Genomic DNA, 13,397 nt, shown 5'->3' on the forward strand with positions numbered 1-13,397 from the left:
CCCTGTCGTCTTGTATCGCTACTTCATCGTCGTCGCCTCCTCCGTGTTCTCCATCGCCTCCGCCGCAGTCCTCCCCCCTTCCCCGGGGGTTGTGGGGTGTTCGACCGTCACATGTCCGAGCCGCGGTGGGTTAGTTCTCGCGCGGCTCGGTGGGCCTTCTCGTTGAAGTTGGGAGGGACCATTCGTGGTTACTTCTCCAATATGTGCCGGGATCCATTTGAGGTAATTGCGTGTGATTTTGCCGTTCTTGAAGTCTTCTGCTCTGAGGTTCAGGATTTTGGCCGCGTCGGTGGAGACCCAGCCCTTTGTGAAGTTCCTAATGGCCGTCTTGGAGTCGCTGATTATTATTCTGTCTTGTTGCCGGCCGTTGATTACAGCTAATGCGATTGTCGTTTCTTAATTCCGCTTCCTCTGACGATCTGGTCCTCACGGAGCCCGTAGTCACGGTCTTTCCTTTCGTGCATACATTGCGAAGAGGGAGGCACCGTTGTCAGCGCCGACACCACTTTATATTGTCGTCCCGGTTTCGGGGGTACCGGGCGGCGTCTACGAAGAGCACCCCCTCCCGCGCCCCGTGGTTTTTGAGAATCGTTTTCGTGCGGCATTTTCTTCTCTAGACATTGTGCACGGGGTACATGTTCTTCGGGATATTTTCCGTGTTTATTGCGGCTCGGACGTCTGGGTGAATCTGCGTCTTGGAGGCGTTCATTCCGTGGTAGTTTGTGCCGATCTTTTCCATGCTTTCTCTGCCCGCCTTGGTTCCGGAGAGTCTTTCGAGTTGTGCTATCCTCTGAGCTTCCGCGATTTCCACCAGCGTGTTATGGATTATTATACAAAGTGCAGATTTTTGTAATCGTCGTACTTGATCAAGGTGGTACGTATAATAGTTCTGCGGAAACCCGCAAGGTGGAGAGAAGTAATTAATGAAGGGAAAATCAGACATCCACCCGTTCGTAGCAATTGCTACAAAGGAAACTCATACGGGTTCCTCGAAAGAAAAGCCTCGCAGTTCTCTCCACCTAGCAGGTTTCCGCAAAACTATTATGTCAAACTCTTGCCTTTGCTTCGATTTGTTGACAAATTTGACTTCGCCCTACCATCTGCTAGCCGCCTGGCTAGCTCAGATGGTAGAGCGGCTGCCCCGGAAAGGCGGTGGTCCCGGGTTCGAGTCCCGGACCAGGACGAAGTTTTCTTCAACTGCGAGGCTTTTCTTTCGAGGAACCCGTATGGGTTTCCTTTGTAGTTACCTAGGTAGTTAAATGAGCTGTGTGTTCAATCAGACTATTACTTGTCTTTATCATAGAGGTGTGCAGCTATCAAAAATTGTTAATACAAATTGAATAGTCCTTGCCTATTTGATTTGTACTCGAGAATGAAAAATCTGACAACTTCCGAGTCACTAATTTCTACTCAATAATTCCCTATCAACATGTTCGGCCAAGGATGATTTGCCTTTAGGCAGCCTACAAATGTTTTCTCGACTTTGGCTAAGCAATTGTTTGCAAGGTTTGTATTCCTTCAACCCTTTGTATCCCATGAGCGTATGATTAGAGCAAACAAAATTTCCATTTTTCAATTTTAAATATGTCCTAAACGAGATAAAAGATGTGCTAGGTATAGAGCTTTACAAAGAGTTTAACTGGGTGAGAGGCCTCCACAGAAGCTCTGCAGAAGTTTCAAAGAGGAGGTGCCCTGTCTACCCCTGGTGGAAAGGTCTATAGGTTGACTACTTTAGCTTATTCTCATTAAAGAAAAGTTTGTACACAATTGTGGAGATCACATCGGCTACTTCATGAGGTCGCTTATGAGGCAACTTACAGCTGGGGCACTGTTCGCAGGCAGTTTCACAGACATGATTTTGTATAATGTACCCAAGAGAATCGGGTAAGTCTGATGCTCTGTTTGACACTGCAGTGCTGGAGACTAGTCTTCAGGTTGAGTTTTGATGGTCTATTCTGCCTTCATGAGCCCACTCCTGCATTTCAAGATCTGCAAACTGCATTTGCATGGAAGAAGCTTTTACAGCTTTGTACAGAAGTCAGTTCCAGTTATATTCTAATCAAGATTAGAGTAAGAAATGGGGTTGGGAAAGCCATTTAATGCATAGAGCAGATGACCATCGAACCATTCCAGTAACAGAATAGGTTCCAAGGGAAGGGAAATGCTGTCAAGGATGGCACAAAATTGAGCAGGGCGTGGAAATGTGGGAATTTGCAGCCATAGCATGGAGTTGCAGATGCAAAAGAAAGCAATAATCGGAGATTGCTGGGAGTGTCGTTTGACCTGCAGTGGACTTTAATTAGGCAGATGATGATGCTGACAACAGAAATCGGCTATTGTCTTCTAAGCAACCCTCTTCAAGCTGTTACTGTAAAAGGAAGAGAGTCGGTTCACCCAGCCTAACCCATAAATACCATTGTTGCAGACCTTGTCTAAGGCGGCTAATGAGGCACACAAACAAACGAACTCCTTGTTTTTGGCTCTTTAATCACGGCTACACTCTCAGACTGGTTTTGTGGTGTGTGCGTGTAGGACAACCATCAGAACGCTATTGTCATACCACTGGAATAAGACTATAGGACTGCATTCTCTGAACGCCAATTAGAGGACCCATATTCGTCGGACTTCAAGCATTCCTGATTTTGTTACTTTATGTTACAGGTGACACTACATTACAAAGGTGAGTTTAGCTAATGCAGGAGGCAAGCTGAGCTTCCTAGTGGCAACACATGTGGATGCTTTTTCATTCAGTAGTGTACAAAAACTGCTGTCTTTACTCATTAATGCAGCGCAGACACCCTCGAACAATACTTTCTCAAAGTGGACGCAGTAAACTGAAACATTGATGAAATGAAAAGATTAGCGGAAAATCAAATATTCCGGGAGCATGCTACCTGGCAGACGCCATTTCTTTCCCACATTTCACGACTTGTATATATATACAAGTTCTGCCATCCAAGTAGGCTATACAGGAGTGCCAATGCAGCAAGTTTGTTCACATTGAGATAACAGAGCTCCAACCAGCATACAAGAGTACAGCACTTACAGCAGCACACATTGCTACTGGGATAGAAAGGGTTAAAACTGTGTGCCATGCTGCAGTATTACGTTTTGCTTCAACATAGGGCGACGGGCGGTTCCAGTGTTTAATTACAATCATTACGATGGTGCGCCAGATACAATCACCTTTCAGATGTTCCTCGCCAGACTAGTTGCAATGGCATTAGATGTAAAATTAATGTAAATAAGCCTTCTTATTTTCTATACCAAATGAACTTAACACAACCATTATATTTCACTTTGTTTAGAAATAACATGAAAACTTTATATTCGAAGGTAATTTTTGTCAAATATGTTCATACTTGACCAGGAAATTCTGCTGTTCAAACAACAGTACTTTATTGAAACATGATATGAATGGCACAGTTTAGCCTGTGAAGTGACCCTGCTGCACCCACTATTCAGTTTTCTTTAGGCGTAGAAGATTGCTAGTACGATGATGCTTTTTTTTTTTAATAACCTTGGCAAGTGGAAATGCTAAGTGTTGCATCGAATGATGAGGATTAAAAAAATGCGACCTTGTTGTGAAATTTGAGTGCGAAAAAAGCAACAGTAAGCGCAATATCTTAAGTTGTTAAATAAAAGTGCAGGTTACAATATAAGGCAAATTAATGGCACTTTTTAAATGTGAAATCATTTTTGTACCAATGTATAAGCAGGTCACAGTCCAGCTCTGTGGAAGCAAGCAAGCTATTGAGACGAAGTCTTGAGAAAGCTTAACATAATGACTAATCAGCATAACTATGGTGAACCATCAACACAAGCTCCTCCAAGAAACACACTTTTATATGACATGTGCATACAAAACATCCAATGCACCAACTACGATGCAGTAGCAATAAACCACCTTTTATTCACTATGCACTGAACATGAAACATCTTTTTCAGCACCTATATTTATTAAAATACAAGAGGTGTCACAAGATGACTCAACATGGCAGGGATGCCTTTGAACATACGTACAATTGTACACAAGGTGAAATAGATAAAAGCATTCAACGTGAAGTTTGGATGCATAATGAAGCTAATGTATAGCACACACAGTCAATCATAATCCTTCAAAAGCCCTTCGAAGCGGTTTGACAGCAGTCCAGAGTCATCTTGCTGTTCCATCACATCACAACTCTCGGCCTTCTCCCTCTTTTTCCTTTTCTTCTTTCCACCTGCAGCCGCTCCTGCACTGAAACTGTCTTCTGGCAAAAGGCCACGAATCTTCTTGTAGAAGAAAGAAAACTCTGTCTCAAGCACAGTTCCTCGTCCCAAATATTCAGCAATAAAAAGATCTGGGTTTACTCGATTATCCAGCTCCTTTGTGAAGTTGTAAAGAAAAGTGCCATTCAATGTTTTGTGAAACTCAACATTTTTGCATGGTTCAAGCAACAGCCTGTTAAGAAACCTTGCAAACAAAAGGCACGTCTGCAGTTGACTGACCAAATACACCAGTTCAAAGTCAAAGCGCTTAGCGTGGTTGTGAGTGGGACGAATGAAGAATTTTGAAAAGTTTTTGTTCACGCAACATAGGATGTCCTGACTCAGTTGTTCTTCCACACCAGGTAGAATGTCCCCTATGCCTTCACGACTTCGAACTGTACAGCCATTCCTGAGGAACTTGAGCTTCTCCGAAGTCTTTCGAGATGACAACTTCGTCCTTGGCAGAAGCTTCAATAGCACAATGCCCAAAAGAAATGAGCGAAAAAGATTTTCATTAACTTTTAATTTTGAATTTTTCAGCCAGAAGCAGATAACTGTGAAGAGACCATGTAGTGATTCTGGACACTGATCTTGTATGCTTTCAACACCAAATATGCGAAAAAATAAATCCTTACGTCTCTGGTCTGTCAAAGTAGGAATTTCTTCCAACCGTGGAAGCTCTCCATAACCAGCTGCACTTAGGATGGGTTCAACAAAGCGACGAGTGATGTTCCGTCCTTCTCTGTCAAATTCTTCTACTGATGCCAAATCCTTGGACTTCGAGTTCACGCTCAATACTAGGCCATAAAGGACTTGCCGCAGGGGCAGTGAGCATGCATAACTACTTTCCAACTCAAAAGAATCAATCTGTGTCAAATGAAACACCTTGTGCACGGCTGCAATATTGATGAGGTATGGGTTAAGAATTCCACTGAAGTACAGTTCTGAAAACCATTCTGGGAAAGTGCTGTCTGCTGCATCCGTAAGAACCATTTTGGTTCCATCCTTCAACTTGTCAACAAATGGTGAAGTGCACACTTCATACCGAGACATGGTGTCCAAAATTACTTTGGCAGTGAACTCCCGCCTTGCTGTCTTCAGTGTCTGCATTATCTGGGATAACGCGAGATCAGAACTTGTTGTGCTCAACCAGTAGAGGAGGCCAACCATCTTAGTATGCTGCTTACTGATCTTTAATTTTTTACTCCTGAGTCGAGGAAGTTTGATGCTGTTGAAGAAGCCTTCAAACATTACGCCATTGACAAAGTCATTTCCCATCAATGTAGCAAACAATGGAAGCATAGACTTATCAAAGCCTGGAAAATGACCCAATAAGTTGTCTACATGATACCACCTGCAGGACAAAGCATTCATACTTTGACCATTTTCCACAGTCACTGTCTGCAGTGTTGTAGAGATTGAGTCCAGCCGAATAAAGCCACCAACAAGGTTGAATATATAAAAGTCACTATCCTGGCTGGCCACTGGACACTCATAATGGTTAGCAATGGCAGCGATTTCCTCATCAGCCTCAAAGCTGCACTGAAAGACTGGGATGCCAAGTTCTCGCACAACATCCTTGAACACCTGCAGGTAAATTAAAAAAAAATTATGTCAATGCAAGCAGGACAGCAACATGAATGCAACAGTACCAGTTTCTAATGCTATATATTTCATAATAGCAATCAATTAAATTGCTTAACAATTCCTCAAATAAAAACAGCAATGGATGCTACATATTGTACCTATTGTATAAACTTGTTTAAGGGCCACACTTTTATTAGGTGCGGCGCTTACACAGGACCGAACCTTTTGGTCAAAATGGTGGTGGCGCAACAAGCGACTTGTGCACACTCCAGATGTAACACTGCATCAGAGTTCAATGCACAGCTCTCACCATCTAGTAGCAGTACGCAGAAGTACACAACGCATGGCATTAGGGTGCCAAACGCAATTGCTTTTCTGTTGAATTTTTTTTCTCTCCAAATTTTGGGCTGCCAAGTTGAGGTTAAAGCCCTTACACGAGTCTATACACCATCTTAATTTTTTTCCTTCTTATCATTATCTAAGGGGCTGTTACCAGCAATAACGGCACGTGAGCTAACCAATGAGGGAAAAAATGTAAAATAAAAGAATCCTTGAAAAATGTGGTTCCTGACAATGTAAAGCTTTCAGTCAAAGCCAGTAGCTATTTCCTCAGAAATGTAAAGGTTGTGAAACAAGTGTGCTAGGGCCAGAAGAAGAAGAAGAAGAAAACTCCCTGAACAGGAGGAGGTTTGAAGCACTAAGTGTTACTAGAGTCTTTTGACACTTTTTTTTTTTTTACTGGTCACAAAACTACTCCATCATGCTAGGGAGAGCTTCAGACGCTGCCAACAGTGACTGCGCAGTGGCACCACTGTTTCAGAGGAGGCATGATGAGGGGGCACTTCGTAAGCGGCGTAGCAGCTGGCTGGTGTGTTTGTGCGATTTTTGTAGTGGCCTCATGTGCTCTTTCTGCCTTTTAGCATGTGCAGAGAAGCTCGTCTAGTCCTCAGGAGCTTGAAAAACAACATTGAAGACCTGTTGTGTCAACAGTGTCATTCCGGCTACAGAGTGGCGGGTAAAACGAGCTTCCAACCTTCGTAAAATCAATCTCTGAGAGAAAACAGTGTGACTGCTGCTGCACCTGTCCTTGTATATATATATACTGAGTGTCCTAGCTATTGTTAGCCAAGCTGTTAAAAAGAAAGAAAAGAGTAAAAGAAAAGCACACTGCAACATACAATTATGAGACCTATGGTGCCCGGTCATCAGACCATTTTTCTTTATTTTTGTAGCTTGGCTAACATTAGCCGAGATACCCTACAGTTATACGCTCTCAAAGTGAGTTGAAATGTGCTTCCGAAGTTAAAATACACGACTGTCAGCCCTCGCCAGTCATTAAAATCGAGTTTGAGGCTGTGTCGATCTTGTTCAGCGAATGTTGGGCCTAGCTCAGCAGACGAGTTCGTGCACCTGCTACAGAGGGACCTGAACTAAAAGATAAGTAATTAAGACAAAGGAAACTGCTTTTTCTGAGCAATTTTAAGTGTTGTATGGTGCATATACAAGAAGCGGGAAAGCGACGACATGGCGCAAAGTCAACTTCGGTACATCACCGTTCTCGATCAAAGGCAGCCAGTTGCACTCGCCTGCGCTTCCATCAACGAAATACGACTACATGTAGTGGTAGTACTGTATGTAGTGTCCAAGACCTATAAATGAGTTTGTAATATTCTTATACTGATACATTCGTCTGCCTCTTATGCAACAAGTAACAGCTCCCAATAGTGCAGCAAGCCTGGCTCAGTTATGCGAGTATAGCAGGCATTGATGTTTTCAAAGAAAGCTACATGCTCTCTAACTGAGCACTGTGCCCACAGGGTTTCCTATGACAACACTGCATTGAGCAAACTGCATGCATGATCAAGAGTTCTAAAAAAAAGAAAACAATAACAATAACAGCCCCCCACTCTCAGTCGTTTTCTAAGGGGCCCCTAAAGCCGCCTGTCACTCAAATCATGCAGCTTGTCTCAGCTAGCGTGATGTGAGGGTGCTCATATGCGCAAATCGTTATATCTTGCAATATTTTGTCATTATGTCGCGTCAGTACTGTGCGGTTTACACGGTGCTTGAGGTGAACAACTAGCTGTGGCCGTATGTGCCGGTGTGAAAAAATGCAGAGCACGATCTAACCACCCCTTGCCACAAATATGTATGCTAAATGCCTTGAGAATGAGTAAAAAAGAAAGAAAGAAAGAAAGAAGGGAAAAAAAATAAAAATAAAGAAAGGAAAGAAAGAGCAGCACATGAAGGAATCTCCAGTGGAAATTCTACAACAGCCATGTCAGCGTGGGTGGCCGTTGTATTGTAGTCTGACAACAAAATCATCGACTTGTTTGCCGATGACTTCATTCCTGCCAACATCGCTCACAGCACAGCTGTAGCAGGAAGTCGGCAGATCGAAATCGGCATCACATTGACCTAGTGCAATTGGGCCTAAGCCCATCTAAATTATTCTAAACCACCAAAGCAAGCCGACAACTCCGGTGATCGTAGCTTCCTTATCTGCAATGGTGCCCCTAGTGGCAGCTGCTGTCTCTATAGCAAACTTGGCCTGAAGTTTTGAGACCAGTAGAAAAGCATTAAATGACTATGGTGTTACTTAAATTAGGGACTACTATACAATCATTTGTAAAAGGCTGATTTACCACACCAATTCATTTTTTTAATGCTCATAGTCCTGACTTTGTCATTGGACAAATTTAATTATGTGTAATTAACTACAAAAACACTGAAATAAACTTAAAACTTTGAATGTTTATTCTATACTTTGCTTTCACCGACTCACACTGCAGTCCTAATGACTGGACAGCACAACTTACTTCATGAGCAAGTATGGGAAGAATCTTTAAGTTGGGAGCTCCGGTCTTGGCAATGGCTTTGGCAGTGGCCAAGCGTTCCTGGAGGCGACGCTGGGTTGTCTTCAGCTTGCGGTTTGACACATCATGTCCACCGTCAAACACCAGAATGAGCTCAATGCCGCATGCCTTGAAGACAGCGAAATAATTGCGTATCGCTGTTGCATACCTAGGGGATAGAAAAGCACACGCACATTTAGTTATTATACTCAAACATGGACCATGGATAAGAATACAGTGTGGCAAGAAACACCAGCTGCTGCCAGTAGATATAAAGCATTCTGAGTTATCAAAGCCTTTTAAAAGAACCCTTGTTCAGGTCTCTTCGCCTGCAAAATTAAGCAAATGGCTGAAACAGGTCATTAAGGCATATTATTACTACAGTCATTACAGAGTGGGACATCTCAACACCATTAACTCTATATGCACACCTACCAACCTGTGAGCTCCAAAGTTTGTAAAAATCCTGCAGACACAAGGAGGAGGGTATAGCACATATTTTTTAGAAATTTGCACAGAGTATACACCTTTAGTGGAATACACACATGCTTTATTAGCAACAATCTACTCTGAGATACAGCACATCAGCAACAGCAAACTTGGAGCAGCAGAGACTGATAAGCGACAAAGTGTCTTTAGACCAGAGTAACTCTTTCTGTGACACCCACTGTGATAGCCCAGTGGCTATGGTACAAGGATGTGTTCAATGCCGGATGCGGAGACCGAGTTCTGATGGGGACGAAATGCAAAAGTAGTTATGTGCACATAAAAGAGCTCCGGGTGGTCAAAATTAATTCAGAACCGCCCCCTAAGGCATGTCTAATAATCATGGTTTGGCACGTAAAACACCACAATTAAATTCTTTTTCAGCTACTTTGCTCTTGCCCATTTAACCTGCTGTAGGAACTACAAAAATAAATTTGGTCAAAGCAAGATCTGCTCTGGCATGCGTGCCTTGCACTGTCAGAAGAGGGTGGCACAAGTGCCATCAATTTCTTTCTTGCTTGGGCCTTTTTTTTTTTTTTTTGCAATCTTGTGCTGCCCGATTTTTCAGTACTTTCAGTACCTTTAAAAATTTTTCAGGAGTGGAACTTATTTTAGTAAAACAGGACTCAAAATTTGTAAAATTGTAGACAGAGCCCACAATCCTAAACTTTATGGAAAACTCTGAAGAGTTGGGAGGTATACATGTTTCGTATATCCCAGATGGAAATAAGTACTGCAGAACAACCAAACATGAAGTGAAGCACAGTTTGCGAACAAATAAACCTCACTTGCATGTCAATGAGCAACAAAAGTGGTGCAGTAAGCACATAATTTTTCACACTGCAAAATCTGTTAAGGCAATAAAAAAGAACACCATATATATGGTCGAAAGCCCATAAATCATGACTGTGCTGGCTTGTAACAGAGCCTTAGTTTCTTATATTATGAAGGTATGACTATTGTTTTTATGCATGATGGTGTTCCTTTACATTTCACTACTGTCATGGACTAAACTTGCTACTAGGGAACCACAATGTGAAAGACTACTGAGCACGCCTACTGTGCTGTGACTCAGGATGCAGTTGCAGGTACAAGGCAAGTGCACAAGCCATACATCAGTGACACAAAGCTGCGTGCAAAGCAACTCCGTTAATTTTATGTCGCATGGAAGTCTCATAAGGTATTGCTTAAGTGGCCTGGGCTTTGCCTCAGTATCATGTCGGGGCTTGTGGTACTACTAGCAAATAGCAGAGCGAGTTTATTGTAACAGCCACTAGTTAAGTGTGGGCACTACATTACTTAGGTGTTGCAGTGTCTAAATTAAATGCGATACAACATCTGAAAACTTTTTTCCTGATATCCTGCAGTATTTGAAGGATTCAATTTTTCCTATAGGTAAATAATCCAGAATTCACACACAAATCATGACTTTAAGAACTGAAATAGCAGTATTACAAACGTGGTTAATTATGTTTTTTTATTGTTCGTCCAGACTGTGTTGTTCATACTGTTTTTTAGTTGCACATGGTGTGTTTTGTGCTTGTTTTTCTTAGCATGCAGTGTATAATTTCTTTTCTCGATCTTTCCTCATGAATTCCTTGTTCAAATCCCTCCCCCCACCACTTCTTTTTTCCTTTTCTCTTCATTCTTACGCTGTCCTGACTGCTTTGCTGGAGTGCAGATTGTACAGGGGGTCAGGGCCTCAGTCAGGCGCATGCTAGCGCCTTTGATCCTGACCCTTCTGGTTTTCTGTAAGCAAACTGGAGAATTTGTGAATAAAATTTTAAAAAAAGTTACCCTCATTATAATGAAGTAACTCTACCTGAATGATCCCTATGTCTCAAGTAAGTGGCAATTTTGACTAAGGTGCATGCATTCTAGAGAGAATTATTCTAAGCAGAGTGGTAGATGCCTGGTCAGTACAAAGAGTGAACCTGATAAAGGGTGATAACTTTCCCCATGTAATCCAGAGATAAACAGCACAGTGTATGGTCCACCAAATTGTGAGACCTCCTTCTGCCTTACTTATATCACTGTGGTAACCAAAGACAGAGGAAGAACAGGGAACTATCTTATTTCAATGTTATTTGTTCACAGACAAACATAATTTCACCACTGTCCGATAAAAGCCCAGGAATGCCGAAAACCAAGCCCTCCTGTTCCTCTAATTATTTCTCATCAAGGCTGTATCATCATTTGCAACCAACTCTCTATAAAATAATTTTTAGAATTTTCAACAAATTTCAAATAAATTCTTAATTCATACAGTAGTGCATTTATACTATGTACACAAAATGCTGCATTGTGCCTAGTACAATCACTGCTGCTCACTTGAGCCGCTTCTTGACAGGTGTCAATACATGGGATGCTCAACTTGACACACTGAACTGAGGCTGTAGTAACAAGCAGAACATGCCAGCCAAACATGCCAGCTCCCACAAGGAGATTGGCACCTCTCTGGCATGCACATCGTTCCTGAGCATGACCCACTCTAAGGAAAGTGAATCAGGGATGCAAGTGTTCAATCCTTTTTCTCTGCAGGCCACTGCAGTCACAGATGAAATGCTGAATGGTCGGGCTGACCTTAGAAGTGCATGTATAGCCGACAACCTGTATCATTGTTGAAGTTTCTTCCCATTCCGTCACGTATACATTGGGTGGGCATCCCTTCTTATCGGTATGCCACCTCCTGCGCACACGCCCTGTGGCTTTAGCATGGGTCACATGCATTAACAACTGAGCACCCTAGGGGTGCTTAGTTTACTATTTGGTAAAGGTACAGTGTTCAAAGGTATCTGCTGTCACAGCATACGTTGGTCTGCTTGTCAGGGGCAGCCTTTATCTTGAGAGGGCATAGGTCAGGTGATGTGACAGGGACAGACGTCCTCAGGTGGGAGTGGTCATTTTTGGATGCACTTAGCTCAATGCTCGACACTCAATGCAAGCCCTGGTCCCATTTTGCTCACTTCTTTCTCCACACTCGGCTGCTTTTGATGACAACTTCACTTCTCTGTAGCTAAGTTCTTCCATTTTCTGTTGCCGATGGTTGCACTTCTTGCCCAGCTTGTCTATTCGGGCACCGACCCTGTGGTTATTAGCTCACATTATGTAGGCTTTGTAGATAAAATGCAAAACTACTGACAATAAACTAAGTTGCTGCTCTCTAATAGGGCAGCATTCACGATTACGCAGGACGGGAGCATGGAAGTGTAGCTGGTGTGAGCCACTGTAAACTTGCAGGCGGCTCAGTTGAGCAGCTGCAATTCCCTGGACATCCCGATAATAAAGGCTCGGACTCACTGAGGTCGAGCCTCTGCTGGAGGCTGTTAACCTCAGCCGAGGTTGACTGAGCTTCCAGCGGAGGCTCGTCCTCTCGCTAGAGCGTTCTGCTTGTACTGTGCGGCACGCACTCCTGTGTTTCCTGTCGTAAAGATTTGGACTGTACATACATACATAACACATAACAAGTGCTATTTGGACAGCAAGACTACTCAACATGCTATGCTGCTATTGTGCGCGCGCGCAAAAAGAAAAAAAAAATGAAGAAGAATCGGCGAGTCACGTCACTAGCGTGAGTAAACGAATAAATTTCCCCCATAAGGTAACTAAAGACCACAATCGCAGTGGTGACATAATCAAGCCTCCTCACCCATCATAGTCGCCACCGTAGACGCATTCGAGGTTTGACGTAAAGTAGATCATGTAGATGAGATTGTTTCCGTCAACCACTAACTTTGTGGAGTGTAAATTCCTCCATTCCGACAGGTCAGGATTAAGAGTGAAAAATGAACTAAGGCCGTGGACACCCATGAGTGCTCGCGTAAAGCAGCCGACGGCTACGGTCTGGCCCGCTAGCGGTTAGCTTTGGTCACCTTGTCATGTTGTACACGGCCATACAATCGGTTACCAAACTCAGCACAGTATGACAGTATATAAGCACGTTTCACCACGTTTTACCGCCGCAACAAATGCAGAATCTCGTCCACACACAGAATACGTTTGGATTCAGCTAAAACTTGGATTGGATTACTCCGACTATTCTAGAGACCATAGTTAGGGTGGCTAGAATTGGGAGGTGTGAAGACCGCGGCGCCGCCGCCATTGCCTAGGGAGGCCCCGCTGCGCGTTCCTCCCACTGGGGGAAAATTTGGCGCTTCCGTCGGGGGCGCGGCTTGGGTGGCTAGCGCGGGGTCGCCGTGAGCTTGTCAGTCTCGTAGG

At 43.4% G+C, this 13,397-nt stretch overlaps 1 protein-coding gene across 1 annotated transcript; it reads right to left on the reverse strand.

The window, feature by feature from the left end:
- Positions 1-3,854: 3,854 nt before the first annotated feature.
- On the reverse strand, positions 3,855-13,102 carry ast (single-strand DNA endonuclease protein asteroid). The gene is made up of 3 exons (XM_075703962.1): positions 12,829-13,102; positions 8,658-8,862; positions 3,855-5,838 (listed from the first exon to the last, which is right to left on the reverse strand). The coding sequence occupies exons 1-3, from the start codon at positions 12,987-12,989 to the stop codon at positions 4,105-4,107; spliced, it is 2,100 nt and encodes a 699-aa protein (XP_075560077.1). The 5' UTR covers positions 12,990-13,102; the 3' UTR covers positions 3,855-4,104.
- Positions 13,103-13,397: the final 295 nt, after the last annotated feature.

The sequence above is a fragment of the Dermacentor variabilis genome, chromosome 1 (assembly GCF_050947875.1).
Source record: "Dermacentor variabilis isolate Ectoservices chromosome 1, ASM5094787v1, whole genome shotgun sequence".
NCBI classification, from domain to species: domain Eukaryota; kingdom Metazoa; phylum Arthropoda; class Arachnida; order Ixodida; family Ixodidae; genus Dermacentor; species Dermacentor variabilis.